This window comes from Rhea pennata, chromosome 1 (genome assembly GCF_028389875.1).
Source record: "Rhea pennata isolate bPtePen1 chromosome 1, bPtePen1.pri, whole genome shotgun sequence".
Lineage (NCBI taxonomy): Eukaryota > Metazoa > Chordata > Aves > Rheiformes > Rheidae > Rhea > Rhea pennata.
In genome coordinates this window covers 121,542,215-121,569,083 of record NC_084663.1, presented here as the reverse complement: position 1 = coordinate 121,569,083, position 26,869 = coordinate 121,542,215, and the positions used below count along the sequence as shown (strand labels likewise).

The 26,869-nt window shown below is 41.5% G+C and overlaps 1 protein-coding gene across 2 annotated transcripts; it reads right to left on the bottom strand.

Annotated features, from left to right (window-relative positions):
- Positions 1-1,675: 1,675 nt before the first annotated feature.
- On the bottom strand, positions 1,676-26,869 carry UBASH3A (ubiquitin associated and SH3 domain containing A). 2 transcript variants are annotated; one of them, XM_062573762.1, is made up of 14 exons: positions 26,757-26,869; positions 23,237-23,290; positions 21,485-21,671; positions 18,950-19,148; positions 15,317-15,486; positions 14,286-14,494; positions 13,238-13,364; positions 11,593-11,701; positions 10,073-10,192; positions 9,186-9,278; positions 7,981-8,125; positions 3,509-3,615; positions 2,873-2,979; positions 1,676-1,848 (listed from the first exon to the last, which is right to left on the bottom strand). In XM_062573762.1, exons 1-14 carry the CDS (start codon positions 26,867-26,869, stop codon positions 1,711-1,713), a joined length of 1,878 nt encoding a protein of 625 aa, XP_062429746.1. In that variant the 3' UTR covers positions 1,676-1,710. The 2 variants fall into 2 exon arrangements, with proteins under 2 accessions (XP_062429746.1, XP_062429747.1); XM_062573763.1 differs by having other exon boundaries at positions 11,593-11,692.

Sequence of the window (26,869 nt, the reverse complement as noted above, 5' to 3'; positions counted from 1 at the left end):
CGGGTGCTGTTAGCATGGCTGTGTGCACCCTGGAGACATCACCCCACCTTCTCCTACCTGTCAGTTTTCTTGCTACAGCATTTACGGGGTCGAAGCGCTGACTCAGAGCTCTCCTTCGAGGCCACAGAGGAGCAACGTGGCTGCCTCCGGGGTCAGGGCAAAATCGTCACTCCTCATCCCACCCCCGTCTCAGCTGGGGGCAAGGGGGTGACGGGCGAGACATGGGGCAGCTGCCAAGCTGCAGCCTCCTCCACACTGCAGTGCTGCCTGCCTCCCCGGCACGAGGAGCTGCTGAGATGGGGCACAGGATTTCAGCCTTTCTGCATTGCCGTGGCCACAGGTGCTCAGCTTGCCTGCTGCAGATGCAGTCACACGCTTCCTCCCACCACTTTCTAACCAAAGAGCTCCTCTGCTGGCTCCAGGGGCATTTGATTTTCACTTCAAAAATATTTAAAAATAAAATGTTAGAAAAGCAGCAGCCCAGGTGACTTTGCCACAGCTGGAAAGTCAGCATGAGCCGTTTCAGATGCAAGGTGGAGATAAGAAGTCTCCCCGCCCACAGATAAGGGCGCTCCTCAGAGGGTGCTCAACCCTGAAGTCCAAATGCTAGATGAGCTCTGAGGTTGGAGGCATGCATGCATGCAGAGGCACGTCAAGAAGCAATAGGGAGATGAAGACTGAAAATGAAAACCTTGTCAGTCATATTAAGAGAGAAAGAGAAACCTCAGGGTTTTTTTTTTTTCCCTCCTATCGCAACAAAAGCTTGTGCTTTCCCACAGGTAGTTATCTGACAGGATCATTATAAAGGAAATCCAAGCCAGTGGAAAGACATGTTCCTGTTCGTGCAAAAGATACTGGGGCTTATCCGTAACCCAAAAAGTAACCAAGAGCAGAGTCTTTCAGGTGAACCATCCTGACGAGTGTGTTACCATTTATATAATTTGGCGCAGAGCAACACAAACCAAAGCAGTTGTCTCGCAATTGCCATCTCAGGAAACATTCAGCAGTTAGAGTTGCTTGCGTTGGGTTTTGTCACCAGTACAACAACGCAGGTATCTGTTTCAGCAACATTAAAGCAATCAGTTCAGTTTTCTTTGAAAAGAAATCATTGAGTCTACTTTGCAACTATTTGAACTATTTTAGAATCACTGAGTGGAGAAGCTGCTGTAATAGAAAATTAATTCTCTTTGTAGAAGAGGTAAATAAATAATCAGTATATTTCCCCTCCTCCCATACTTTCACAGAACTAAAAGAGTCTGTAGGAAACCAAGTGACTTTAGGTGTGTTGATCTCCTCTTTGGATGGGAGAATTGTCTAGATGACTTTTTCCGGTCCAAATATCTCTGTTTGTCTGAAAATTTTTAAGTGCATGAACAAAGTAATTCTTGTTGGCTATATTTTGCTCTTGGAAAATGCAACAGTGTTTTCTTTAGTGCCTGGAATAGAATTGCAATGGAATTTATAATCGGGTCATTCTATATTCCATATTCTCTGAAGAAATATTGCTCACTTTTATGCCAGTTCCTTCTTCTCAGTCACTGAAGTAAAACAAAAAATATTCAGGTACCATGCTCAGAAGTGCTTACTATGCTTAGACAACTCAGAGAAAGTAATTCCCACAAACTGTAGGTATTCTGGATGAATCCCTGGACTCTACTGAATAATAAACTGTCTTCTCATTTTTGGCAATTTCAAAGACAGAGTTAGGTTCTAATCATCTAGGATGCTGTTTCTCCAGTTAAATGCTGCATTTGCTCCATGAGTTAACGTCTTCACTGGTGGATTAACCATCTGCCATTTGTTCTCCTCCTTAAGCTCTTCACAAAAGCACATGCCCAGACAAGGGATCTAGGAAAGAAGGACACAAGCAGGAATTACTAGCAGCCTTTACTTTGACATGGCAGATAGAGCTTTGTTGCAAAAGAGAAGAGAGCAGATTCTGAGAACATTCTAGGAATAAACACCAGGATATTTTACCACTTCTGAAATGAACTGAAAAAAGAAAGGAGGCTTGTTGGACACTAGCTGAGCTTGTGCCATCATCCCAAATTCATACTTTGATTTGATGATCAAGCTGTATTCACTTCTTATCCATCACAGTGGTAGTAAAAATACAGTTAAAGACTAAACTTTCCCCTTGGGAATACCAGGGCAGCTGGTATTACAGTGGCTCTTGACAAAAGGAAAACTGGGATGAAGAAATCTGCTACTGGTGATAACATACAAATCAAACAAACAAACAAAAAAAAAAAAAAGGCCAACAAGTCTCAAGGGCAAACCTGAATTGAAAAGCTGGCAACAAAACCCATTTCCATTTCATTCTGAAACCAAACAAATAAGGTGTGTATGTACAATGACCCCAAAAAACAACTTCTCAAAAAGTGACTCACTGAATGTAGCTAATTTTAGACTCACGACGCCACTGGGAGGAGAGGGGAGACTCTTAGCCCTATTTCCCTAGTAAGGAGGCCAGCTCCAGATGGAGAGGTTTTCAAATGCCCTTGTTGCATTACTATTCATAGAATCATAGAATCAGTAAGGTTGGAAGGGACCTCTGGAGATCATCTAGTCCAATCCCTCTGCTCAGCAGGGTCACCTAGAGCATTACCTTGAACTGACTTTCTGTGCAAGTTGCATGAAACTTTTCTCCAAAGACTTGGTCTCTAGACACAATACAGTTCACCAGGAGAAAATGCATCTCTTGGTGCCATCAATGCTCTGCTAAAACTACGTGAGAGTCCGTTTGTAATGCGGGTACTAATGTCATTGGTATTAGCATGCAGTTACATGTATGCCTCATGGCATAAGCAAACTCCTTATTAAAAATATAATAATACAAAGAGAAAACTCCCTGCTGAAAAACATTTCTTACCTTTCGGACCACCTGGGCAAAGTCGCTGCTTTCTCTGGCTGGGAGCCCTACCAGAGGTCGAGTGAAAGATGCCAAGGAGGAGCCATGGCCCACAATGAGGATGACACCTGATATATCAAAATAAGCAGGAAAGGAGATGTAAAGGAGATGTAGCATTGTCTGATGACTATGCTGATAAGTGTGAGGCTGTTTGGGCCTGTTCTTTGTAGACATCTTTGATAATGTGGCAGAGTGTATTGTACTGGTCAGAAAAAGTCTATTGTGTTGCGTGCATGCCAGCTAGTAAGAAAAAGCATTTTCTAGGGAAAGAGAAAAAGTATTTTTCCAGAAAAGTGCATTATCATATGTTGAACTATATCCTGACATAGAAAGACCAAGTAAAGATTATACTTTTGCAAAGAAGTATTCTACTGTCATCTGTTTAACTTTACTTTTTCATTTCTATCCTACATTTATGTATATATATATGTACATAATCTCACATACATTTTGAGGCTAAGGAGTAAGTGTCTGCCTTAAGTGCTGGGTGATACCAACAACCCATGATAAATGTTCTTCTAATAGCAAATGTCTGCCAGTTTTTGAACCTGTTGCTGTATGTGTGTGATGGGATGTACAAAGATCTGAAACATTTACCTTTGCTGGGGCAGGCAGTGACAATCTGTTTCATAACTGTGGAGCTTCTGCTTACATATTCTTCATAAGTTTCTGATGGCACCAGAGAAGAGAGTGAGAAGTTATCCCTGACAACAAAATCACAAGAAAGCATTTATCTAGATGAATATAGGGACATTGAGAGCACTGTTGAATGAGTAGGCCAGAGAAAAGGCACTTAGTTGACAGGATATCAGCCTATCCATTGAAATGGCTGGCATACTGATACTGTAGCTCGTATGGGACATTAGCTTCCTCCACAGTAATTTCCACTAAATCTTCTGGCTAAATCTTACAGCCATAAATCTGGCTAGCACTAAAGGCAGGGAAAACCATGCTTGAATAAAACTTGAGTTTATAGTAGAGATTATTTAAAATAGGATTTTTTTTTTTTCCTGAGAAAAGCTTGTGCTTTGCACAGTTCAGTTGGGAAGTACTGTTGCCCAGATGTGCAGATTGGGGTGTGCCTGCCTGGGTGCAAACTTACAGAGTGGTCCAGCTTTAGCAATCTTGATTCTAGCAATCTTAATGAGTTCATACCCTAGATAAGACACTGTTGATGTGAAAGATTTCAAGATATTTTCCCTCAGTGTTAGTCTCCTTAACAAATGAAACAAACCAAAATCAACAACAAAAAGGGCATATGTGGTTTAGTTGAACAAATGCATGGTAAAGACTTTACTTCCTAGAGACATAAAAGTGTATGTTTCCAAAGACATTCATCATAATGCACCACTCCTATATATCTGAACATTTCTATTAAGATTAAAGTTTCCTCTTTCTTCTGTGTAGAGGAGTTCTGCAGACATTGAATAAATATTTTTCAAAAAATGTAAGAGCCCAGATCTTCAAACTGCTGTAAAAGAGGGCAGCTCCACTGAATGGACTGGCTTCATAAACACCATGTACCCTGCTGAGACCTGTTTCAAAGCTCCTCAATAACCTTCACAAAACCAGGTTGTGTCAACTCTTACAAAGGAGGGCTGGGGGCTTCCCTGAGCAGGCTCCACGACCTCGCAGAGAGCAGAGGGAAGAGCCTGCAGTGCTCTGAACGTGCTGTGGCTGGGGGTCAATGGTGGGGTAGTGCTAGCTGTTGCTAGGAAGGCCAAATTCCTCAAGGCCAGAGGCCCTGCCTTGGCCACAACTGCTGGTCACCAGCCTTCTCGGGGCTGCGGGACAGGCAAAAGAGACAGCAGGATCACAGTCATCTGCTGCCTCTCAGCAGACCCCTGCCTGTGAAATTTGCCTACTTAGCTGACGCTCTAGTTAGGCCTGGTCCATGTCCTGCCCTCCAGGCTACAGTGCCTGCGTCAGTTAGTTATCTCTGTTCTTAAGGTGTCCATGCAGGTCCATGCCATGGCATTCTTGGTGACAGAATTCAATGTCCTCAAACTCACTTCCTATTTTCCATTTCATCCTCTTAATATATCTCACCTGGGAACCAGAGGTGCTCTCAGTTACAGCTAGCAAATGTAGTTAGTCATGTGCTGTGAGATCAACAAGGTTTTGATCTCCTTCTATAAGCAAACCTCCCCTCCTCCCCCAGTTTGATTGCCTCCTTATCCCATGAATGGGCAGTAGTGAGATTAGATTAATATATTGTCATAAGGTATGGTATTATAATGTATTTTACAGGTGAGCCCTCAGTATGTTTTGTCAGTACAAGCCGCAGAAGTAGAAAATAGGTGGTAAAACTGTGTGACAGGCTCATTCTAGATTATTAACTATGGTTAATATTAATTCCAGCTAAACCAGAGAAGTCTTAAATGGTGGACCAAAACTGGTCAGCCTTTTGGCAGAGATACAACTTCTTAATGTATTGGCCTTTAGCACCTAAGTCAATATTAACCCTGTTATTAACTGCTTGTCCTGCAACTGAACTGAGCACCTCCAACAAAGAGCAGACATCTATACCTTAGCTCCTATATCTATTGGGTGCATGTGGAAGCAGGTGCTGGCCCAAGTGGCTTCCAAGCTAAATAACAACTTAAGTGTTCAGCCCAAGTTAAGGTCTCAGTGAGAGTGCTATGTCCAGTTAAAAGTGCTACAGTTCAAGAGAGATGAGGGCCAACTAGAGATAATCCAGAGGAGAGCAGTGAACAGAGGTCCAGAAAGCACAGGCTACAAAGAAAGATTAAAAGAATTCAGCTTGGAGAAAAAGACTGAAAAAGGACATGATAATAAACTGCAAAGGGCAGTTTTGAAAAGGAAAGGAGGGATTTGTTCATTTGTTCTCCATGTACAGGGTGAAGAGGAAAGAAATAAACAGCTTACATTGAAGGAAGAAAGCTCTAGGTTAGACACCATTCTCAAGTAAGGATGGTGCAACAGGGGGACTGGTCCCAAAGGCAGATCTCTGAGTGCCTGCAGTTGGCACTCTTTAAGAGCAGGAATGGCAAAGGCAGAGTTTATCCTGCTTCAGGAAAGGGAGTATCCCCTCCCATACCAGGAGGAGAGAGAGAGGCAAGGTTAATCTCAGCAACCTTAGCAGCCTACAATTTAAGTGTCCATTTAGGTCACCTAAAATAAACATATAAACTCCTGCAGAGTGCAAGTCATGCTTTCTGAAGTGTCTGACATAGACTGTCCAAGATAGAAAATCACTCTCTGGAGATGTCTCTGTCTCTCCAGTGATGAGAAGGCTGCTAGATAACTATATTAGCCTAGGCACTCATCTTGGAGGTGGCTGCAGCCAGTGAGGTGAATCTCAAAATGATTTCTTCTCAGCCACACAACACCTGGGCAGCTGATGCTTCAGTACCACTCACTTGCGTTGGCTCCTAGTGGCACTAGAAACAGGCAACCTTTGCCCAAGTCCCCTGCTGAGGGGAAACAGCCAGGGACTTCGACCTAATCAAAGGTTCTCTCTCTTGAACGGGTGAATATAGTAAAACTATCCTCTGGAACCAGGGGATTTTGAATTCTGCATCTGACAGGAAGAAAGCAAGAAAACAGCATGATATTTGCAAGTTTGTGGCTCATGCATTCTGTTTTTGACGTGATCTGAGTGAGTTTTGAGGAGTCTGAAAGCTGTAGTTAGCACTGCTTCAGAGCTTTCCCACAGAACTTTCCATTTGTACCCTTATCTGTGTGGAAGTTCAGTTAATTTTTGAGGCAAGTGAATCTGTATAGAAAAAAAAAAGGGGGGGGGGGGGAACAGCCTGCTGGTGGTAAAACACACCAGAACATTTTATGACCCAAGAAAATGAAGGATTTTATACTTCATAGAATTTAAAATGAAGACATTTGCTTGGCTGCAGGAAATAGGTTACGATATGAGAAGTTTCCTTTCCCCCTTTCTTATATATGTGGGAAACCCCAGAGATACTCATTTTTATTAGCTGAGTAATTTCCTGGATCTGGCTGCGCACTGCAAACACAGAGCTGCCTGGTCTGTGAGCAAGATGAGGAGCTAGATTGAATTGGAGGCTTATTATTTCCTGCTCTGCCGTGGTTTGCGAGAGCTCAGAAGCTGCATCAAAGGGCCTCAAAAAGTCTTTGCTGAGCACGGCAAGTTATCTTTGAAGAACTCAAAACAGAACAACTCCTTCCCCCCACTGAATTTGGCACCAACGTCAACCATAGTGAAATGCCATTATCCTGCCTGCCTCCGAAGTCTGAATGACAGCTGACTTGCCTTGGGGTCATCTCTCTCCCCTAGCCTAACACTTGCTTCCCCTGGCCCTGCTCCGGGATGCATGGGACCGGCCCCCACTTTCCCCTGTAGCTGTCGCTTCCGAGGCCTCAGGGACACGAACGAGTGATGTTTCACGGTGTGCAGCTGTGCTGGCCTGACGTGTCCAGGGCTGCACACCTCCGAGCCCCAGGCTCGCTCCCTGGGTGGAGGGAGCTCCCCCAGGGCAGACCCTGAAACCTTCTCTTCCTGCTGCCCTGTGGGCAAAGGGCCATATCCGAAACAAGGGCTTTACTTTCTTTTTCGAAAGTCACACCCCTTCATTGCTGAAAACCAGCATGTTATTTACCTCGACGGGTTCTCCATGTTTCTAAAACATGCTTCGTATGAGCAAAGGTTAAAACAAGAATCCTGACGCTTGACACTAACACCTACGACACAGCTGTACTCGTGCACACCAAACCGGGGGCCTGAGCCCGCAAATCTGCAGACAACTCTGAAGCAGGGCTGACGCCCCGTACAAATATCAAATGTTTGTGTGGGTGCAGGTGTGAGCACTTGTTCTGTGTATGCACATTTGCAAACGTGTGCGTGTGTTCATACAAAAAATGGTTTGTCAGAACAGCGAACACAATTGATTCCTGTCACAAAGTAGCTGACAGAAAGTCTTATTCTTTCAAAGGATCACGTAGACTTCAATTTCATTAGAATCACACATTTTCGCAATGGTAATAATGGTTTATGACATATGAAAGCTGGGAAAAGAATAATAGAAATCTCAGAAAGAAAACATTTTTACAGCTTGATAGGCAGCAATTACCTGTAACTTGTATCTATTTTGTAAGAGGCCTCTGTCAGCTCTGCCACAGTCATAAAGTTAGGAATTAGTCTGCTTGCTTCCCACTTTGTCCATTCAAAGAGTCCTGGTTCCACCCTTATTTTGACGTTTTGATCTAATTTAAGCCCTGAAAAAAAATAAGAAATGTTTCTTAGGAAGATGCACTCAAAGTGCTGCATTCAGACTGTATATGGCAGCTTGTTTGATGCAATATTTTCATTAACAAATTGAAATACTATTGCCAAACAAAAGGGGATCATGTTGATTAAATGAAACCAGCATTATATCCTGCCTGACTAATGTTATGGCACTAAAAATTCTTACATTATTATTATTTCTGGGGTTCCGTTGTGATGATCTGAAAGATACAGAAGAGATTCGAAGAAAAGTCTTCAGTAATGCTGCAATCTGAATAAACATCAAAGAGAAAACATTTTCACTGTTTTACACAGTGCTGTGTTCAATGGTCCTCAATGGGGCAAAAGATCATCAGAAAATCATTAGAAATGGAATTCTGTTGTAAAAAGACACATTCTTCTGTTCATTTTTCTCAAGAGAGGTTACTGAATTACACAGATTCCCGGAAGAAGTGCATTTTCTTTCTGATTTTAACATAGACAGGATAACAAACTGAGAAGCTTTGATTAACCTGTCACAGAGAAGAAAAAGGGGGAGAGGGAGAGGGAGAGGAAAAGGCAGGAGGGAAGAGAGGAGAGAGGTTCTGATATACAACGAAATTAAACTCGTTGGGTTTCCAATGATAAACTCTTTCAGAAGAAGACCGTCTTCCGTGATTCAAATGTATTCCCTCAGAGTACTGGAAACACTTGGTTTTTGGCTCTAAATATCTTCTAGAAGAGGTAGCAGTAGTGATTTGAGCCGAAGCTGCTAATGCTGAATTCTACATCACAGGAAAGGCCTCCGTTTCATATCATATTAGATTCCATTATAACTAGAGAGGATTAGACTTAATAGGATCATCCTCTTAAGATCTTACATATGGCAACAGTTTTATTATTGACTACATTACCAACTAGACAAAATAGCCTTGTCTTCCTTGCTTGAATTTAACAATAAACCACCACAGAGTTGTACATTGTCTGAATTGCACATCTCAGGGACTTCACAGAAATTTGACAGAGCTTTTTTCACCATGGCAAAAACCCTGATCAGTTTTGCTGCCTTACCTTCCAGTATGTGTTGAGCTGTCTGTATGCAGCGAAGTGCAGGTGATGAGTACACGTAGCTGACTGCCACCTCCTGGTCCAGCAGAGCTTCCCCTGGAAAGGAACAGCAATGTGAGTTGCTGTTTTACAGATCATTAGAGATGAAAAACTACTGCAAAACATTTTCTGGAAAAAAAAAAAAACTTGGAGCGTTTTAGTTCTGTCAGCATAGGGTATATTGACAGCCCCCTTTCTATTCATTTTTACGCCCTGTTGACTGATTGAGCTCACTGGAAAGCTCATTCTGGTGACAACAGCAAGTTTAAAGTGAGTGCTGGAAGGATAATTATGGAAAAGTAATCCCAAATCTGCAAATAGCACTTAGGTATTTGGCTGTCTCCGTATTTCTAAATCATCAGAGAGAGGCAAGCATTTGCACCAAATTTTTGTCACAGTCAGGCTTGTATGCTCAAGGTGCAGAAAAAATCCGTCTTAGAAGTGAATTCTGTAAAAGCAACCATATCACCCAGATATCAGCTACTTGTCTGCTGACTGTGAAGCTGCTTCCTCAGGCCAGACCCTTCACTTCCCACTCTACCCAGTTAATGACAGCTACATAAGACATTAGTCCTTCACAGACATGCAGGAAGGCTTGTGTAGTTTTACAGCTTCTTTCTTTCAGCTGTCTTTGCCAGGAACTGGCAGGCTGTCTGTCCAAGAAGAGCATCCAGTATAGTTCTCTATTTTACTATATAAAAATATGTTTTAGAAGTTGCCCCTAGAGACATGTTATTATGAAGAACACTGCTCAGAAGTATTTCTACTGCAAGGCCAGCATGAATTTTTGGACACGATGAAAGCTTGTTTCCCAAATCCCTAAATTTGCAGTGGGATGTTACCCAGCTTACCTGTGAGTCTTGACTGGAAAATACCACAGCAGGATAAAGGAGGATCATGCTCAAAATGCTTCACATCTCTCCGTTTTGGTAGGTTGGAAGGAAAGTTCAGATCCGCTCTGTGGTATTTTCCTGAAATAAGGTGGAACATTTTGCTGCAGTATGAAGGAGGCAGTAGCTGAATACCATGCTACGTTTCATTATACGGGCTTAATATTGAATTCTGAAGTGGCTGATTCTGAGAATTCAACCTGAAAGTTACTCCTTTACTGGTAATAGCACAGATTGAAGCCCATTCTCTGGCCATTATGGCAAGTGACAAAACAAGACATTTGTCCAAAGATTTAAATTCTCTTCCCACCACCCTAAACATCCAAACTGGCCACAAGGAACAGTCTGCTGTCCCCTTAACCTCATCTACAAACTGTGTGGGTGAAGGGGAGCTATCATCAGCCAAGACAGTGCCAGGAAGCTAGCTGATAAACTACACAGTTTGGAGGATCACAAGGGAATATCTGAACTCAGGTACCTACTGGATTAGTTTACCAGTACAGACATAGTGCCTCACTGATGAAAAACAAGCAAACAAACAAACAAAAAAAAACCCCAAACAGTGACCGCTATTATTTTAAAGAGATGAAATTTTAAAGTCACAATACTGATCTGGGACATCATCTGTCCTAAAAAAATAACATCTCTTTTGCAAGCTTTATATTGCAAGAGGACAGGAAATCACAAGAATTCTGCTTTGTGGGACTCATTTTAAGACAAATATTCACTTTATATCTATTCTCTTTTACCATTGGCAAAATGACAAAACCCAGTATTTCTACTGAATAAAAAGGAAACCAATGAACTGATTATAGAGCTAGAAGGTACCATCCTCATTATCCAGTGTGAAATTTATCATCATGTAGAAGATCTCCCAGATAATGAAGAAGACTTTCAGCATAAAGCTTCCTTCTGAACTCTCCCTTCTCCTTGTTACCTCCTCCATCTCAGCAAATACTTCCCTGCTCCTAGCTGGTTTTCTATACCCAAAACCATAATTTTTTTTGAGAGAGAGAGTCAAGAAATTCAACTGTGTCAGTGCTGACACATCATTTCCATCAATGTTTGTTCTTGCTCTTCCTCACCGAGTTCAATTATTGGTGAACTGTGACCCTGATCAACGTGATGAACGATCCTGATTCTGACTCTAGCACTGAAAGATACGGAGAACTGATAAAAACCACCTAGATCAACTGGGTACCTAGTAGCAGAGATTTTGTACATCCCTCAGGAAGATACATGAGTAGTACCACAAGAGCTTTGTTCTGTAGAATTGATAAATATGTAGGACATGATATGTGTGTTAAATATTGATTATGTGCAGGTCAAAGCAGTGTTGTGTCTGACTTTTCAATGTAATGCACTCTTCCATCTCAGCACTTGGATTTACCTGTGGGAGACTGAATTTCTTGTATCCCTGGGAATGGGGGTCAAATGTTTTTGGTTTTAATTTGGTAAGAGCCTCCCATTATTTTACTCACCATCTGCAGTTAAGCACTGTTGAAGCCAAGACTTCCCAAAAACCTGATCAACTCTTTCACCATGGCGCATCACCAAGAGGCCTCTTCGGAGAGTGGTGTTCTGAGAAAGCTGTATAAAAATGGGTTTTGGTTATGGTATTATATTAACCTACATAAAAGGTCTGGATTCCATTGTCTAGATGCTGCCCAACAGAGCGAGGACAGCTGTCTGTTCCTGAAAGGTTCAGAGCACAAAGAATCACTGCAAGTGAGAGAAAGGAGCAGCTATAATAGAGGAATATCTTTAGGACACCTAGTAAGCCTGATCAACTTTCCATTTTAGGCAAAGAAAAGACATCTCTGACTTTCATTGACTACAAATTAGGTTTTAACTCTACATTTACACTAGTAAAAGGTAGTGCTGATAAAAAAATCTTTTAATCCTTGTATGGGAAATAATTATAATTTTATTACATATTATATGGCTGGTATAAACAAAAGAGGGAAACTGGTTAACAGACAGCTCTAGGACTAACAGGAAGCACATCCTTCTTTTCCCAGTGAAAACAGTAATTTTAGCTGCTTTATGCTTTTCATAACTGTATTTGGCCAAGTCAACAGTGAACTTAGATCTCCTCTGTGGCTATTTTTTAAAACAGATTTCATGGAATTATAAATATATTCTAAGTAGTTTTGAGGTAGTTTAGAACACACATAGTTACAAATGAAAAGATAAAGAAAGAGGAACAGGTCAAAGGCTTAGAATTTTCTCAAGACTAACCTATCACAGTATCACTGCTGCAACACTGAAGTTAGAGATATGTATCTTCAGAAGCAGAGAAGGGAATTCTTAAGAAGCGTTATGAGATTTATATTCATGTATTCTGCTACAGAATAGAACTTCATTTATGCCATAAGACACTAATCAGCCCCCACGAAAAGGTCAGAGTTCAAAGTAAAAGTTTTTGTGGTCTTGCTCCTCTGCCTGGGAGGAACTCAGAGGCTGGGGAAACTCCTAGACTGCAGTCTTCAGGCCAGGAGGTGGCTCTGCCACAGATCTGAGCCAGGTGAGAGGGGAAAAGAGCACTAGAGATCCAGGGCTAGGACATGCAACTCTTGCCAGACTGTCTCTCTTACAGACATTCATACAGTCATGCTGAGATAAAACATTTAAATGTGCTAAGATCCGGAGCTATGTAAACCATTCAAGCAAAATCCTTAGAAATCGGTCATAAAAGTAACAGCTAACTAACTCTGCTCTATTTACTCTGCTATGAACTCTTTTGAAACACAAGGGAATATGTAACTTGAGAAAAACATTTGTCCCAGTGTCTGTACCCTGCTTGTGAGGCCTATACCTACACCTCTGTGCAGCTTCCTGTTAAGTCTGTGCACAGAGAAAGCTGAGCAGACGTTTTATATGTTGCAGTATTATGAGCGGAGTAAAAAGAGATGTATGAAGAAAGGCAAGAGTATATATCACAAAATATATATGAGATACTATACCATATAATGTGAGTTTATATGTGTATAGATATATATATGCATTACACTATAACATGGCAGTATTAAGAAGAAACAGGAAGATATTAAATGTACTAAATACTTTTATTTAAGAGTATATTTGCACAAACACATGACAAAAGTAAGAAAAAAACACAATTACCTGAACTGAAAGTCTATTCGTTACACTTCTTGACATAGCTTGATTATGAACTTCTCCATTCAGCTTTACATTAGGTTCATTTTCAGTTTGGGTGAAAAATCTCGAAGCTGGTACAAAAGCATATTCTCTATAGCAACAGTAGAAGCAACACATACATATACAAACATGGGATACACATACAAACAGAAGGGATCTTTAAGCCATGACATTTTATACAGGAGTGTAAAAGCCAAGATTCATATTCTATTCAGTATTCTTCATATACTTGCTATTCACTTTATAACTTTGCTCTTTAGATAGAATCTGTCCAGTAGCAAGGACATAGTAGTAGAAGGAGGTTAAAATAACAGTAACTGACTGCATATATTGTGTGTAACCATTCTAAAGTTTGAACTTTGACAGGAAATGTTACCTGAGGATCTCCTCTCTGTCTTTGTGGACTCAGCAAGGACTGTACCTACAGCTCCTGCTTAGAAAAATTGAATCTAATCTACAAGTACCATCAGCGGCAGCGGCACTGCCAGCTACAGAGCAAAGTACCGGAAGCCAGGCAAATGCCTGTTGATATGGATGAATCAACAATATGAGAATGGGCTCAAGGTGGTACATTTTTCCATTTCAAGTTAACTTTGCAACCTCTTGAAATGAGAAGAATAAAAGAGAAAAGCAGAAAGTTGTAAGCCAGGCTGGATTCTCAATCTGCACTACAGAACATGGTCTTTTAAAATTCATTAGCATGTTAAGGTTATTCAAAAGCAAACAGGTCATCCTTTCAGCAGCTGAACCAATGCACTCTGGGTTTCTATGGGTGCGTGTCTTATGTCTTTTATTGCAGAACTCCCAGCTCCCCATGCAGGCCCCAAGGGTTCATCCCCTTCAGCTACAGGGCTTCAGCACGCTCCCCTCCCCTCTACCCACACCACCTCCAGCTTTTGCCTGGCGGCTGACAGCTCACGGCATGGATGAACTCTGCCATATGACAAGTGACTGGTACAAAGCAAGCAGTACCCATTAAATCCTAGCACCTACAGAGGGGACCACGATTTACCTGTGTTTAACCCAAGTGTCTGACTCATTGGCTCTCTCTGTGTAGTTTTCGGGAAGAAAACCTCTGCAGCCAGTCCGATGCGAGGTCCCAATCACCCAGCCTTCGCTCGCATCAGATTGCTGTGTTGGATCAACATAGATGAAGTCCCCAGCATTTATCATTAGTTCATCGATGTTCTGGGGCTTGTACTGGAAGACAGCCCTCAGAGTCTGGGGGGAAAATACACAGGTCATGGCTGTTGTGTGTGCTGCCCCATTTTGGAGGATGCTTGTTAACCTCTGTACTGTACATAGCAATCTATCTGTTTTCTGCTCTGCAACTTGTTCCTTAACAGCAAAGGAAAAAAAATAATAATGCATATATAGTATGTGTAAAAATAGGTATTTGTTATTCAAAAATTGCTTTTTTCCTGTAAAAAGTACAGACTCATTTAAAGGCAGATATAGTAAAACATTATCAACTCTTCCTATGATAACTTGCAGTTTTCCTGACTGTGACCAAAATCTAATACAAGACTGGTTCCAAAATGATATACAGATCTGACTAAAAAGATAGCGACCATTTATCATTCTATAATTTTAATTTGGAAAAGACAAAAGGAAAAATGTTGACTGTTTTTAATTAATAGTCTTTTAAGCAGAAAATCATCAGTGAGTGAACTGTGCCCTGCTCTCTGATATTTAACCTGCATTGGAACAATTAAGAAAAATGTAATTTTACTGAATGGAATTTTACTGCAAAGCTGTGGTCTGGCCAGTTCTAGCAAGTGTTCAAAGATCGTGTCCTATCTCTTTATTTTCATGTGTCATTGTAAGTTCAGCTTTCCTTGAATCAGATCTACCACAAAGATATCTTTTACACTGATTCAAGAGTACAGCTTTTCACCTCAAAGAGATACTTGAAACAACCAAGCATTTTGAAATATTGTACTGTGCACACTCTAATTTTGTTCATGAAATAAAAAAGCAAGGTGACTGCAGAAAAGATTTGAATTAGTTAGTCAGAAAATTAAATAACTCTGATGGCAGTACCTGGTAATGTACAAAGCGCATATCCCTTGAATAGAGAGCAGCGACCCACTGGCAGGCCTCCTCTGGGTTGATGGATTTGGCCAATTGTTCCAAAGTCTTCTGATGGTGAGGATAAAACTTGTGAGCCAAGGTAAGATGGACCTGCTTTTGGCAGGGTTTTACATGGCAATCTAGGAATAAAACAGCCAGCTTGTGTCATAAAACAAAAGCAAATCTAATGCTCTTCTTGTTGATTTATCCTGTATGCTTTTGCATGATACAGAAAAACATCATAGTGCTTAGTGGATGTTTTTCAGAACATCATAGATTTAATGATACCAAAATATTCACAGATCTGGACTGGATTTGCTTCTGAGCTTCAGCTGGAAAAAGACAGTTTAAAAAAAACCTGCCCTCTGGGATTTGATTTTATTTGTTGTTCTTTGGGTTGTTTTTCTCCAATGAAGAACAAACAAAGTTTGAATTCCTCTCCCAGTTTCAGATGGGAGAGAGAGAAACTTTTATCTCCCAGACAAAACTATTCGGGGGCCAAGGCTCTTTTGTCTCCAGTGGTGATCTACTTTCACTTGGTTGACGCTGGAGCAGGGGTTAGGACGCATTTCTCAGGGATGCACTCAGGACATAAAGCTGGGCAATAGCACAGTGAGAGTGCTCCCTGGATCAGTTATTCTAGGGAAATTAGAGGAGCTCCACTAGGAAAGACTAAGGAAAGGTTACCCCATATCCACGCAATCTACACAAAGTTGGGTAGGGTGTTCTCCTGGGAGATGGCACAGACTGGTTCAAGTCTCCTCAGGTAGACAAATATTTTGAAGTTGTGTCTCCCAGCCTCTGGGGAAATGGTCTAACTACTGAAATACTGGTTAGCACAGTGGAGGAGCATTTCCTCCTCAGTCCCTTCACTTCATTGGCTTTTCAAGCTTTGTTTTGGGCCAGAAAGACATTTTCATTTGACATTTTCAAAACCCATATGTTGACTCTATTTCACTGAGAAAAAAAAATAAAAAAAAATGACTTGATTTAAGATGATTTAGTTCTGTGACTGGCTTTGCTGCCAGTCTGAATCATTAATGATTCCCATGGCCCTAATTAAAGCCTCTTCTTCAATACCACCCTGTGAACACCTTTGCCTTATCTTATGGCAGAGCACCTCCTTCCAGTGCAATGAACAATGAAGTGAGTAACATCCATGCTCCCAGGCCCTCATTTCTTTCTGCTTGGCATGCTCAAGGCCTCCACTTTTGGTTTTCAAACACCACATTGGAAAAATGAAAAAAAAAAAAAATCAATCAAGTACAAATGCTGAGCCTGTGGCAATGAAAGTGCCTGTGAGACTCTGAACTTGTGCATGGTCTCATGGCTCATGAGCCAGATCATCCTACCTCTCCCACAGCTGCTTTAGGGTGGGTTTCCGGCCTGTCTTTTGTTGCACAGAGTACACTTTGGCAGCACCGTGCCTTCATGATCATGGTGCTCCCCTCCACCCCAGGCTCTTGCTGCCACTCCCTCATGTGGCAGCTCACCACATCCTCAGCTGCCGGCATGGCTGCCTGCTAAACCAGGCTACAGAAGTGATCAGAGTTGAAGAATAAACTTGCATTCAGCAAGAAGGAGGAGAAGCAGTTATTTTTAGCCAGGACTTCACCGACCTACTTTATAGAGTGACCTCAAAGGTGGTGGCCTCCACACAGCAACACAAGTTGTGGGGTTGGAAACATCGGGCTGATGGCAAAGGTAGCTGGGAGCTCCTGCAAGGGCTCTACTGCAAGGGCAGGCAATAGCATGGGGCGTGCAGAGAAAAGGCAGTGGGGATGTGAAGGTGAACACAGGGGGGAGGAGGCTGATCTTCCTGCACAGACTTTGTCACTGGAAGAAATGGGATGTTGCAATGCATGCTTGATCCCTTTCTCTTCCCTGCTGCTGTCCTGACTGAGCCACGCAGAACAGGCTTGTCCTGAGGGAGGATGGGTCTGAGCTAAAAGGGCAGTTAAAAAGGAGGACTTAGTAAAATGCTCTGGAACAAGCCTTTTTCACTGGAAACTTAACTCCAAATCTGGTGCTCTGTCTCCTTACAGCCCAGGGCAGCAGAGAGGCAGGTAAGCTGGAGAGGATGCTTAAACAGAGATTGATGGCTCCTGGATGCAGACCTCTTACACACCACTGTGGTTGAAGCAGTACTTTGTCCTTTTTCTCTAAGAGGGAAAGAGGTCTTTTTTCCTTTATCCCTAAAGAAAACTGGAAGGCAGGCAGGGCCCCTGGTTCCTCCTTGGCAAAGACTTACTTTCGGGCAAGCTGGACCTGCTGTCAGTTGCCCATGAGGGCTGCTCATGTGCTGAGACAGCTGCTATCACTGTCTCACCACTCCTTCATCCTCTTCATTCCCTTTGTTTTGCTTGTACAATACCCAGCAATGTGAGGCTTGAGCCCCTGGCAACATGTAACATACACAACAAGGCAGGGAAAATTTCTACAGTGCCCATTGCGCCAGCATCTGAAAGCACCAGCATGCTCTTAGGACTTTACAGAAGTTTCTCTTCCCTAGAACTGGGGGCTTGATGTAGAATATATATCTGCAATTCCGTATTGTATTTATCACCCTGCCAGCCACTAATGTACAAAGTACTGCAGTCACCTGTGATACGAGTGTCAAAACCTGATTTGTCCTTGCTGTGCTTCAGATGAGCAATTTGGGGGGTGAGGGAGATCACTAGCTGGCAGATAACCACTGAAAGGAAATAGGTGACTGACTCAAGAGCAGAGGGTCCTACGTGAGCACCAGGGAAAATCCAGGACTGCTGGGCTACATTTCTTCTTTCTTTCATTTCTGCCTTCCTTTTCAATCTGGCCATGGAGATTGAACACCTCCAAAGACAGAAAGGTCTACTGTCTCCCAAGACTGCACGCGAAGAGAACTGGGTATAGGTAGGATTTTTTTTTTCCTCCAAGCCCAACTTTTCTGTTTTCCTTCTCCCCTCACTCAATCATAATACTGATCCTTGGTGAGAGAAAGAAGAAGTAGGGGCTGGGTATGAATGTCTAGGAATAGGCATGATTATATCTCTGCCTATCTTGGATATCCATCTCATTAGCCTGTCAATTTACGCAGCCAACCGTTTTGTCTTGCAGGTCATGAAATGAAATGCATACAAAAGCACAATCAGATAGCAGTAACCTCAATGAAGCCAGTCCCACAGAAACGCTTGTGTAGCAGCTCAGAAATGAACAATCTTCAACCCATTTTCAAAATCCAGTATAAATGCCCACTGAAACAACAGCTAGCACCATTTTGAGGGACTGCTCTACCCATCAGCTGCCTCCAAGAGGTTGCCACATAAAGTTTTTGCCTGAATTTCCTTGAGAAAATTAACAAAGACTTTTAGCATTTTATGTTTTTCTTGTCTACTGATTTCAGGAAAAGCAAAACCCTCTAGATGAAAGCATTGTGTCTTCAAAGTCTAAAACAGGCTACAAAACTGTCTTAGACATATTACTTTCCATCCCATAGGAGGAAAGGGTGCTTACTTGCAGTAAAATGTCAGCTTAGCTCCCCTAGAGACACAAGAGATGCTTTCAGTATCAAGTCTAAACATTTGTTCTACCATCCACCCATTTGCCCACTGATGTTTATCCTACCTGCTAAAGCTGAAGCCTCTGCAGAGAACGCCATAGCAAATTCTTTGAGAATATTTGCATGGCTGTCATCAACGAAGAAACCAAGGTAGCTGGTGGATGAATGTAGTGATAGGGAAATGAACGGTGGAAAGCACTGTGAAAAACTTTCACCAACTCGCTTTAAGGTCTCATACAGTAATTCCACTTTCTGGTCTTCGCACTGGAAGAAAACAGAACATGCTTTACAAACCACATTAACAGCCACTTTCATAGACTGTCTTATACAGTAATAGCAGAAGCAAGATGGAAGTTAGATTTCTTGAGAAAGATAGTGCATCTGTGAACTGGGCTGAAATTCGTGGTATTAAAATCATTAATATAGGGCAATTTGGTCAGCACAACATGTTGGTGCTGTAACAGGAGACAGAGTTTTTTACCATAAGATGTATCTAGTCTAGGTGGGAAGGAGCAAAAAGATTTTACTCTCTGATAAGTAGCTGATCTGAAATGAGGCTAAGTAAGAATTTGTATTTTTATTTTGCAGTCTTTAGCTGAAATTAGTTCTATTAAACCTTCAAAATCTCGTATGCTGAGCTACATACATAGTAAAATTCACAGGGAATCTGTCAGATGATCTTTAATACTCTGATTACAGCAAATTAAAGGTTTGTACCAAGACATGCCTCAGCAAAAACTGGAAATTAAACAATTTAAGAAATGAAGAGATAAAGATGAAATTTGTGCCATCCAGCCAAAGACATGAACATTAACAATACTCCCTCTACACTACTATTCTATTTATTCTCCTTAACTGAGCTATTTGCTCCATTTAGCCTTTACATCAGGCCAAGCTGCTGAAGGGAAGAGCCAAAGAGAAGAAAAGAGCTACAAAAAAGGAAATAGAATCCAACTGGGGAGGAGGTTCAAAACTGGCACCCATTGCACTCTGTTCTGACTGGGGTTTGTTTTTTCTCAGCCCAGGTGCTCAGATCTGATCACCCCTCTCTCATCTCTGTCTTCTGAACTCTTTAGTGTCTGCTTTTAAAGCACTTCCACTTGCTACTTAAATAGCTGTTCTCTGTTAAGCATTTGGATGGGTGGTCCATCCTCAAGTGGATCCACACTTCAGCTGCAAGCCACCACCATGATACAGTTGTCCTGCATTTTCTACAAGCCGTGCAAGCTCCCTTCAGACAAGCTAAGGGGGGATGTGCTAAAGACAGGCACTGACATACTGGTCCTTACGGGGGGAACTGGGGAGTGCACATAGGGAAGCCACTGTCCCCTAGGCTCCAGCACTGCAAGGCAAGTCTGTGAGCTGCAGGAAACTTGTAGATCAGGAAACAGGAGGGGACAATCCAGGAGGAAGAGGTGGGAGTCAGTTCAGTGTGTCTCACTTTCCATGTGTGAGGCTCCTCTGGTTAGCTCTTGCTGACAGCTCAGGAACAAAGAACGAGCAACAGATATTCATGGAGGGTACATTTATCCCTAGAAATATGCTACCTGAAATACAGCTGAGGTGCATGAGATGAGGGTTACAATTCGGGCATCTCTTCCAGGTCAGATCTTTAAACTTGACACCTTTCAAGAGCCCAGTATTCGTTATTAATTAATGTTTTTGTTCCATATAGTTGTGATTAATGGCCACATGGTAATGATATTCAATATTTTGCAATAAAATGCTCTTATTTTCATGGCCTGTGCTTAGTCACATAGTGTAGCATGGAAGTATGATAAATGTGATAACTTTGTCCAGCTGCTCTAGCTCATCTCTGTTTCAGTGCATCTCAAACACAGTTGACGGTTCATGTGCAGCATAGTGAACATGCAGAAACTGGATTCCAGCTGGCTCCAGAGTTTTTCCAGACCAGTGAAAATTTGCTATCCTTTGCTTATATTGGCACATTAACCCAAACACGGGAAGACAGCTCTGCTGAGACACTCCCTAAAGTGTCATCTACTTTTTGGAAGTTCAGCTAGGACGGTAGCATCTCAAGAGCAGAAAATTACCCACTAAAAATCCAGCTCTGGAGCCCGATTTCCATGTTAAATTATAGACAAAGTGGCTTAGTTGCACTGCTAGACTAAAGAGTCTGGTTCTCTTTGCTCCTTCTTTCCCATGCACTCTGCTTTCCTCTTTTTCTCAATGGCCAAGTTTCAATAGGAGGGGTAAAGAATGACACATGCCATCATGGTAACAGCTTAGTGGTTAGGGCACTCTGAGGGAGGCAGGGGTTTCCTTGAGATTGCCATAGGCCTAGTACCAAAACCTGCTACATCCTATCAACATATGTCATCTGGGTACCCTGAATCATCCGATTTGTTCCAGCACCTAAGTTTTAGGCATGCTGAGGTCTAAGTCAGGTATCTAAAGTATATGTTGGGAAAGTGGCTCTCAGTGCCTATGCAGGGGCTGAATATGCTAGTAGAACTAACACTCATGTCTGGACCTGGGTCATGTCAGTTTGATCACCAAGGAGAAGTTCTGATTGATAGAAAACAACTGCTGGTGGCTTAGTGTCAATATTTGGCCCTTCCATGTCTTTTGTGCCTTACCGTGAAGAAATCACAAAGTGTGATGTGTGGAAAAATCTCATGGGCTCTGTTTTTCCCGCAGTGGTGCTTGCTCTCCTTCCAAAACTCTTGCAGGTAGCTATGCAAGCGGCCAGTGGGGCACAAGTAAAGAGCGTACTCCTGAGGGATTGGGTCATCCAAAGAGGGATCGTTGCAGTGAGAGTGTAACCTGAAATTGAGAACATATTATACAAAGTAAGTGTTTGCACCACATACTCTTTATTCCCTTGCTTGAAGACATTCACTACAGAAAGTAGAAAAAAAAAAAGTACAAAGTTATTTTTCCCTGGAGATTAGAAATGAAAAGCTAAAATGAGAGCTGCTTGTAGATTTTCTCTATGGAATATTAATTAATGGAGAAAGGCCTTTGGGGCTTTGTTTCCTTTTTTTTTTTTTTTTTTTTTTTTCTTGTGTGTGTGTAGTTTGCATTTTATTACATGTCTTAGGCTTTTTTAGATGTCTGAAGATGAAAGACAGAAAAAAAGAGTTTTTGTCATGTTGCAAGGTTATTTTCCCCTCTTTCTCATGACTAGAAAAGGGGGCAATGGGTAGAAAAAGTTCAAGAATGACAGAATAAAAAATAATTGAAGTTTTAAAATATACTCAAAAAGCGCTTTTTTTTCCCAGCCCTAATAAAAGCAAAAATGACAAACCAGAAAATGCACAAGTGAAAATCAGAAACTTATATCCCAGGTGATGAAAGCTTCAGCTTTGTTCTGCATATGCTGTATATTTAGCTTCATGGCTTTTAGGTTGGGGGTGATTTTTGGAAAGGAGGTGATGTCCCTGACAAAGCTCTTTTTCATTTTACCTTGATTCAGGATGAATGTGCCATTCTCTAATGTTTCTTCATGGAAGAAAAAGAAAAAAACTAAAAAAAACCCAAACCACACCAGAAATACAGAACAATAACAAAAAAAAAAAAATAAAAGAGAGGATGAGAAGAGATTATATTTGATCTGAATGAAGATTAAAATAAAAAAAAGTAACTTATCAACTTATGATGCTCAGTGGGAGTCTCAGAACAGAGAAAAACTTAGCACGTTCAAGCCTAACAAGTGATTTTGACTTAAATCATGCCTCCCTCTGACTGTCAGCCCTTCAACTTGTTCTATATGAGCCTTTCTCAGGGGAAGACAAGTGCCCTGACTGCTTTCAGTCGGTGCCATTTAACCCCATGCTGAAACGCTATGGATTTGTAATGATAACCACCACAAGGCTGACACATTTTCCCTGTTTTTTTCCCCTTTTCCAGGTCTGTGTGCTGTGTCTGAGCTCTGTGTCCCACTGCGGCACAGAGCTGTCTTCGCAGAGGCAATAACTGTGCTCACAGAGGTGACCACAGGCAGGAGCAGGCCTTGATGGCCAATTCTATAAATAAGCATGAGGCTTAAAATCGAGAAGGTGCCTGTGCCCTATGAGATGACCATCACCACTGGGGTAAAAGTCAATGCACTTGCCCAAGACTACCCTTTCTCCCCAGCTTTTGATGTACCTTGTGTCTTCTGCAAATAACCTCACTTCCCAGAATAAGCAGTTAAATGCAATTATTTTTTTCTCTTCATGAATTAAAATGAAATAAAGATAAACTGAATAAAAATGAAATGAAATGAATACAGGATTTTTTATGGTGATGGCTGTTGAATTCAAACTCACTGACAGAATCACCACATGAACAAGTATTTTTAACTAGGTTTGATATGGAAGCCCTCCTTAGAAATCATAGGCACTTACCATTTTGCAGCATCTTCTATTGTCTTTTGTCCAGTAGCAGCCAAGGCTTTTTGCCTAGAAAAAACAAAGTATATTCATCAGAATAATAGAGAAAATTAAAATGATTTTCCATCACTCCAGGAACATAAAAAGGAATGGACATTCTGCAGACCTCCAGTCTATTTTCCAGCACAAATAGGACCTACTGTGACTAGGTTATTCCCAGAAGATGTTTTATGTAATACATTTGTAAAGCCCACCAGACTGTATTTTCCACTGAAAGGCTTTAATTCCCTAAAGACAATTTTCCTGTCCTCCCCACAGGATGTCCTCCTTTGTATTCTGGAGATATTTTGTTAGCACCGTTCCTGACTATCTGGATTTACTTAGGGTTGGGTAGCACGTCTGTGCACAGATTGTGAGAGCAAGGTTTGCTCTATTCGTAGGACAGTGTTCTTGCTAATGATAAATTCCAAGCCCATATTTTATTTGTACAACCAAAGCAAAACATGCTCATACTCAGGGCTTGAAGATCTGTGTTGAAAATTTCCCATAGCCCAGCAGAGAACCAGATCTGAACCACAGTTCAGATGCAAACTCAGTCCAAGGTAAGCGACAATGTCTCAAATTTCTCTCCCATATGCAACTGTCATTCTCTCTGGAAACAAATTTCCTTTACATTTCCTTTTCTCACAAAGGCTTTCAAAATGCCACCAATGTCCTTCACGTGAACAAATTGTTGTGGCTAAACCCAAGATTTTTGCAGAGTGAAGAAATTCCATTATTTAAGTAGCACCTGTACACATGCATCCCATTTTCAGCCCTGGAACCCATTTAGAAACTTTTCAGAAGACGCGAAGGTGAATGAGAAACAGCAGACATGGGGGAAAAATACTAAACTACTTGGCATCAGTTCATCTTTTGCCCTTTCCTTCTCTCCTGAAGCCATACTTTCTGGTAGCTGGATGTTGAAGGCATTGGTTTGTTTAACCTAGTCTTCTTAAGTTCTTATCTTCCTTTCATCCCCGTGGCATCTGAGCATGTGCCAGCAGGGCATTAAATAGCAGGATCCAGACTCATCCCGAGTGCTTCCTCCCAGCCTTCTGCCTTCTCTCTAATACAGAAGTTACATATGGCTTGTTAAAAACAATTAAATGTACTTATATACATGATAAACTGTTCTTGGCTCATTAGTGGGGACTTGACATGGCTGAATGCTTATGAGCGTTTTTCAGCTTCAGCTTTACCTCCTGCTTTCCTTTTTCATATAGTAAATTAGCTGATATGTCCAAATCAATGTCAAAAACATAAGCTATCCAGCGTAAAACTAGTTTGCATCTTCTGTGACTGAAGTACTCCTGCACTCTTTCTTTCTGTCCTTCCTCTGGCTTCCCCTTCTCCATCACATCAAACATGAACAACTTGTGTTTGTGTCGTTCTCCCCACGCAGCCTTTTGGGTTGTATGCTGTTGAAAAGCCAATGCCTGCAGCTGCTCTGCCAGAGATGCCAGCCTTTATCGCTCACTTGTTAAGTCTCAAGGCGAGCATTTTGCCACTTTATGTCATGCTGCTCCTCCCACTAGGAGAGAAGCTCTCTACGAACAGCCCTGAAGCCAAGCTGAGCCTGACTCTAACTTCTCTTTACCACAGTGTCTTTACAATCATAAGAGTAATATAACAAGTGGCTGCCTGAGACCATGGACTGTTATCCTGGGCCAGTATTATCTCCTTGCTCCCCCCTGCTCCTCTCTCAGTCTGTACCTGCCTTTTGTCTCATCAGCTATGCTGGTTGTAGGGTGGCTTCCAGCAGAGCTTGTACAGTCCTTAACATGAGCAGTAGGCTGTGGCTGAGCAACCCCTGCTTCCGAGCTGAGTAGTAAAGGTGGAAAGATAATACATAAAATAAATCCTGTATCTACAGAATTCTCTCAGATAGAAAGTATGAAGAAACGCTAGAAACATTGCTCTTTCAGGAAAAGTTGCTTTGGCATGTCAGTTCTACATTATGAGAGATATTGTGATATTTCTACCCAGCCTTGTTTTGCTCAGGCCAGGATATCACAAAAGAAGAATCTTTCAGTACTTTCACTTACAGCTGAAACCAGGAACTGCAGAGAAAGTTAAAAGGTTTTATAAAATGTGTTCCAAATTTTGAAGATCTAAAAATTGTTAAAGGGAAACTAAAGCTGAAAAGGAAAAAAAAAAGACTTTTGGACATTTTGTTATTTTATGTTGTACATGGTACTTTGGCCACTGTTTGTTGTTTTTGACTTGGGAAGCACAAATCCGTCTCAGTAACAGCAGAAAATGTTTCAAAGGGAATTTGAAGAACATCGCCTTCAGAACCCAAAGTTTTAAAACTAGCCATTACTCTGGGGTGATGAAACTTACAGTACTTATTAGACAAACAGTAAACCAGATTTCCCGATAAGCTCTACCACTAAAATTCCACTGGGCATGACTGGGGATAAGAGGCCCAGAGTATTTTTGTAAATTATGCCCATTACATCTGTGGCTGTTCCATTAAACAGGTGTTCCTAGAAAAATCAACACAGTATTTCTGAACTTCACCTTTTCAACTGGTCTAATTTTCAATGAAAAGTCAAAATGGAGGCCACAAACACATACTGCTCTCCCCCTTTTCAAATAATTTTGGTGAGGAGTTCTTTGACATTTAAATAAAAAGGAGTTATTTTCTGGAGACGTTGATGTTGACAATTACATGGTTCAACTGGCCATCACAGAAGCACTCAAGAGTTGTCCTCCAGAAATTTGAAACTCCCACATAAAACTTGACTATTGAATCTGAACAACGTTTGGGGAGGGAATGACCATCATGTTTCTTTTTTATCAGCTCAGTTGCAGATGAGCTAATCCGGTTAATCTTTCCTCAACTGATGTCACCAAGAATAGCGTCTGATTCTTTATTATTATACGGTATTTCCTGTTAGGACATGCTTTTAGAAAAAGATCCTGATTCAAGACAGGAATAAAAAGTGATAGACTTTTTTACAATCTTATTAACATAAAAAATCCTAATCATATTAAATATGGCATTTTGTTAAAAAAAGCTTACTCTTTTAAAATAGTTTCTAGTGACAAAACCCAACAAGAGATCTTTGTCAGGCTTTATACAACTTTGTATAAAAGATACTCCCACATTTAACTCTTTATAATGATGGTGATAAGACCAAAAATAAAAGAGGAATTATCCCAAATGCTGGCTAATTATCCCAAGAGTTAGCTATGGACATCAGCTTCTTAAGTCACTTTGAAGCCTCTCAACCTCAAGACATGGAAGAGTATGGTCTTCAGAGATACACACAGTATTTTAAGAAATGTATACAGAGCAGGTTTTTTTCAGAATACGAACAAAACTCTGCTCTACAAGAAATTCAAAGCAAGACACATCTGATCCCTGTGTAGAGACATCACCACCCAGAAAGGGCACACTTTCTTGATTACAAACCAGGCTCTCTGTGTTCAAGTTCTTACCAGAAATACCTCTTGCTATGTAAAGGAGCTGAAGCACATTACTCACGCAATATGAGCTGGGAATCCTTTGGCTAAGAGGGACTCAAGGAGAGAAGAGGTGTTTTTGTTCCTGTGTTTGTTGGACACCTTTGCATACAGCTGTGTCTCAGCCACCGCCAT

Excerpts from the sequence above, each read along its gene's own strand:
- UBASH3A (XM_062573762.1), bottom strand. The coding sequence starts at position 26,869 with ATGGCGGTGGCTGAGACACAGCTGTATGCAAAGGTGTCCAACAAACAC. Across the intron at positions 23,291-26,756 it reads GGATTCCCAGCTCATATTGC|GCAAAAAGCCTTGGCTGCTA; the intron begins GTGAGTAATGTG and ends TGTTTTTTCTAG. Across the intron at positions 1,849-2,872 it reads TTGCCCAGGTGGTCCGAAAG|ATCCCTTGTCTGGGCATGTG; the intron begins GTAAGAAATGTT and ends CTTCTTTCCTAG.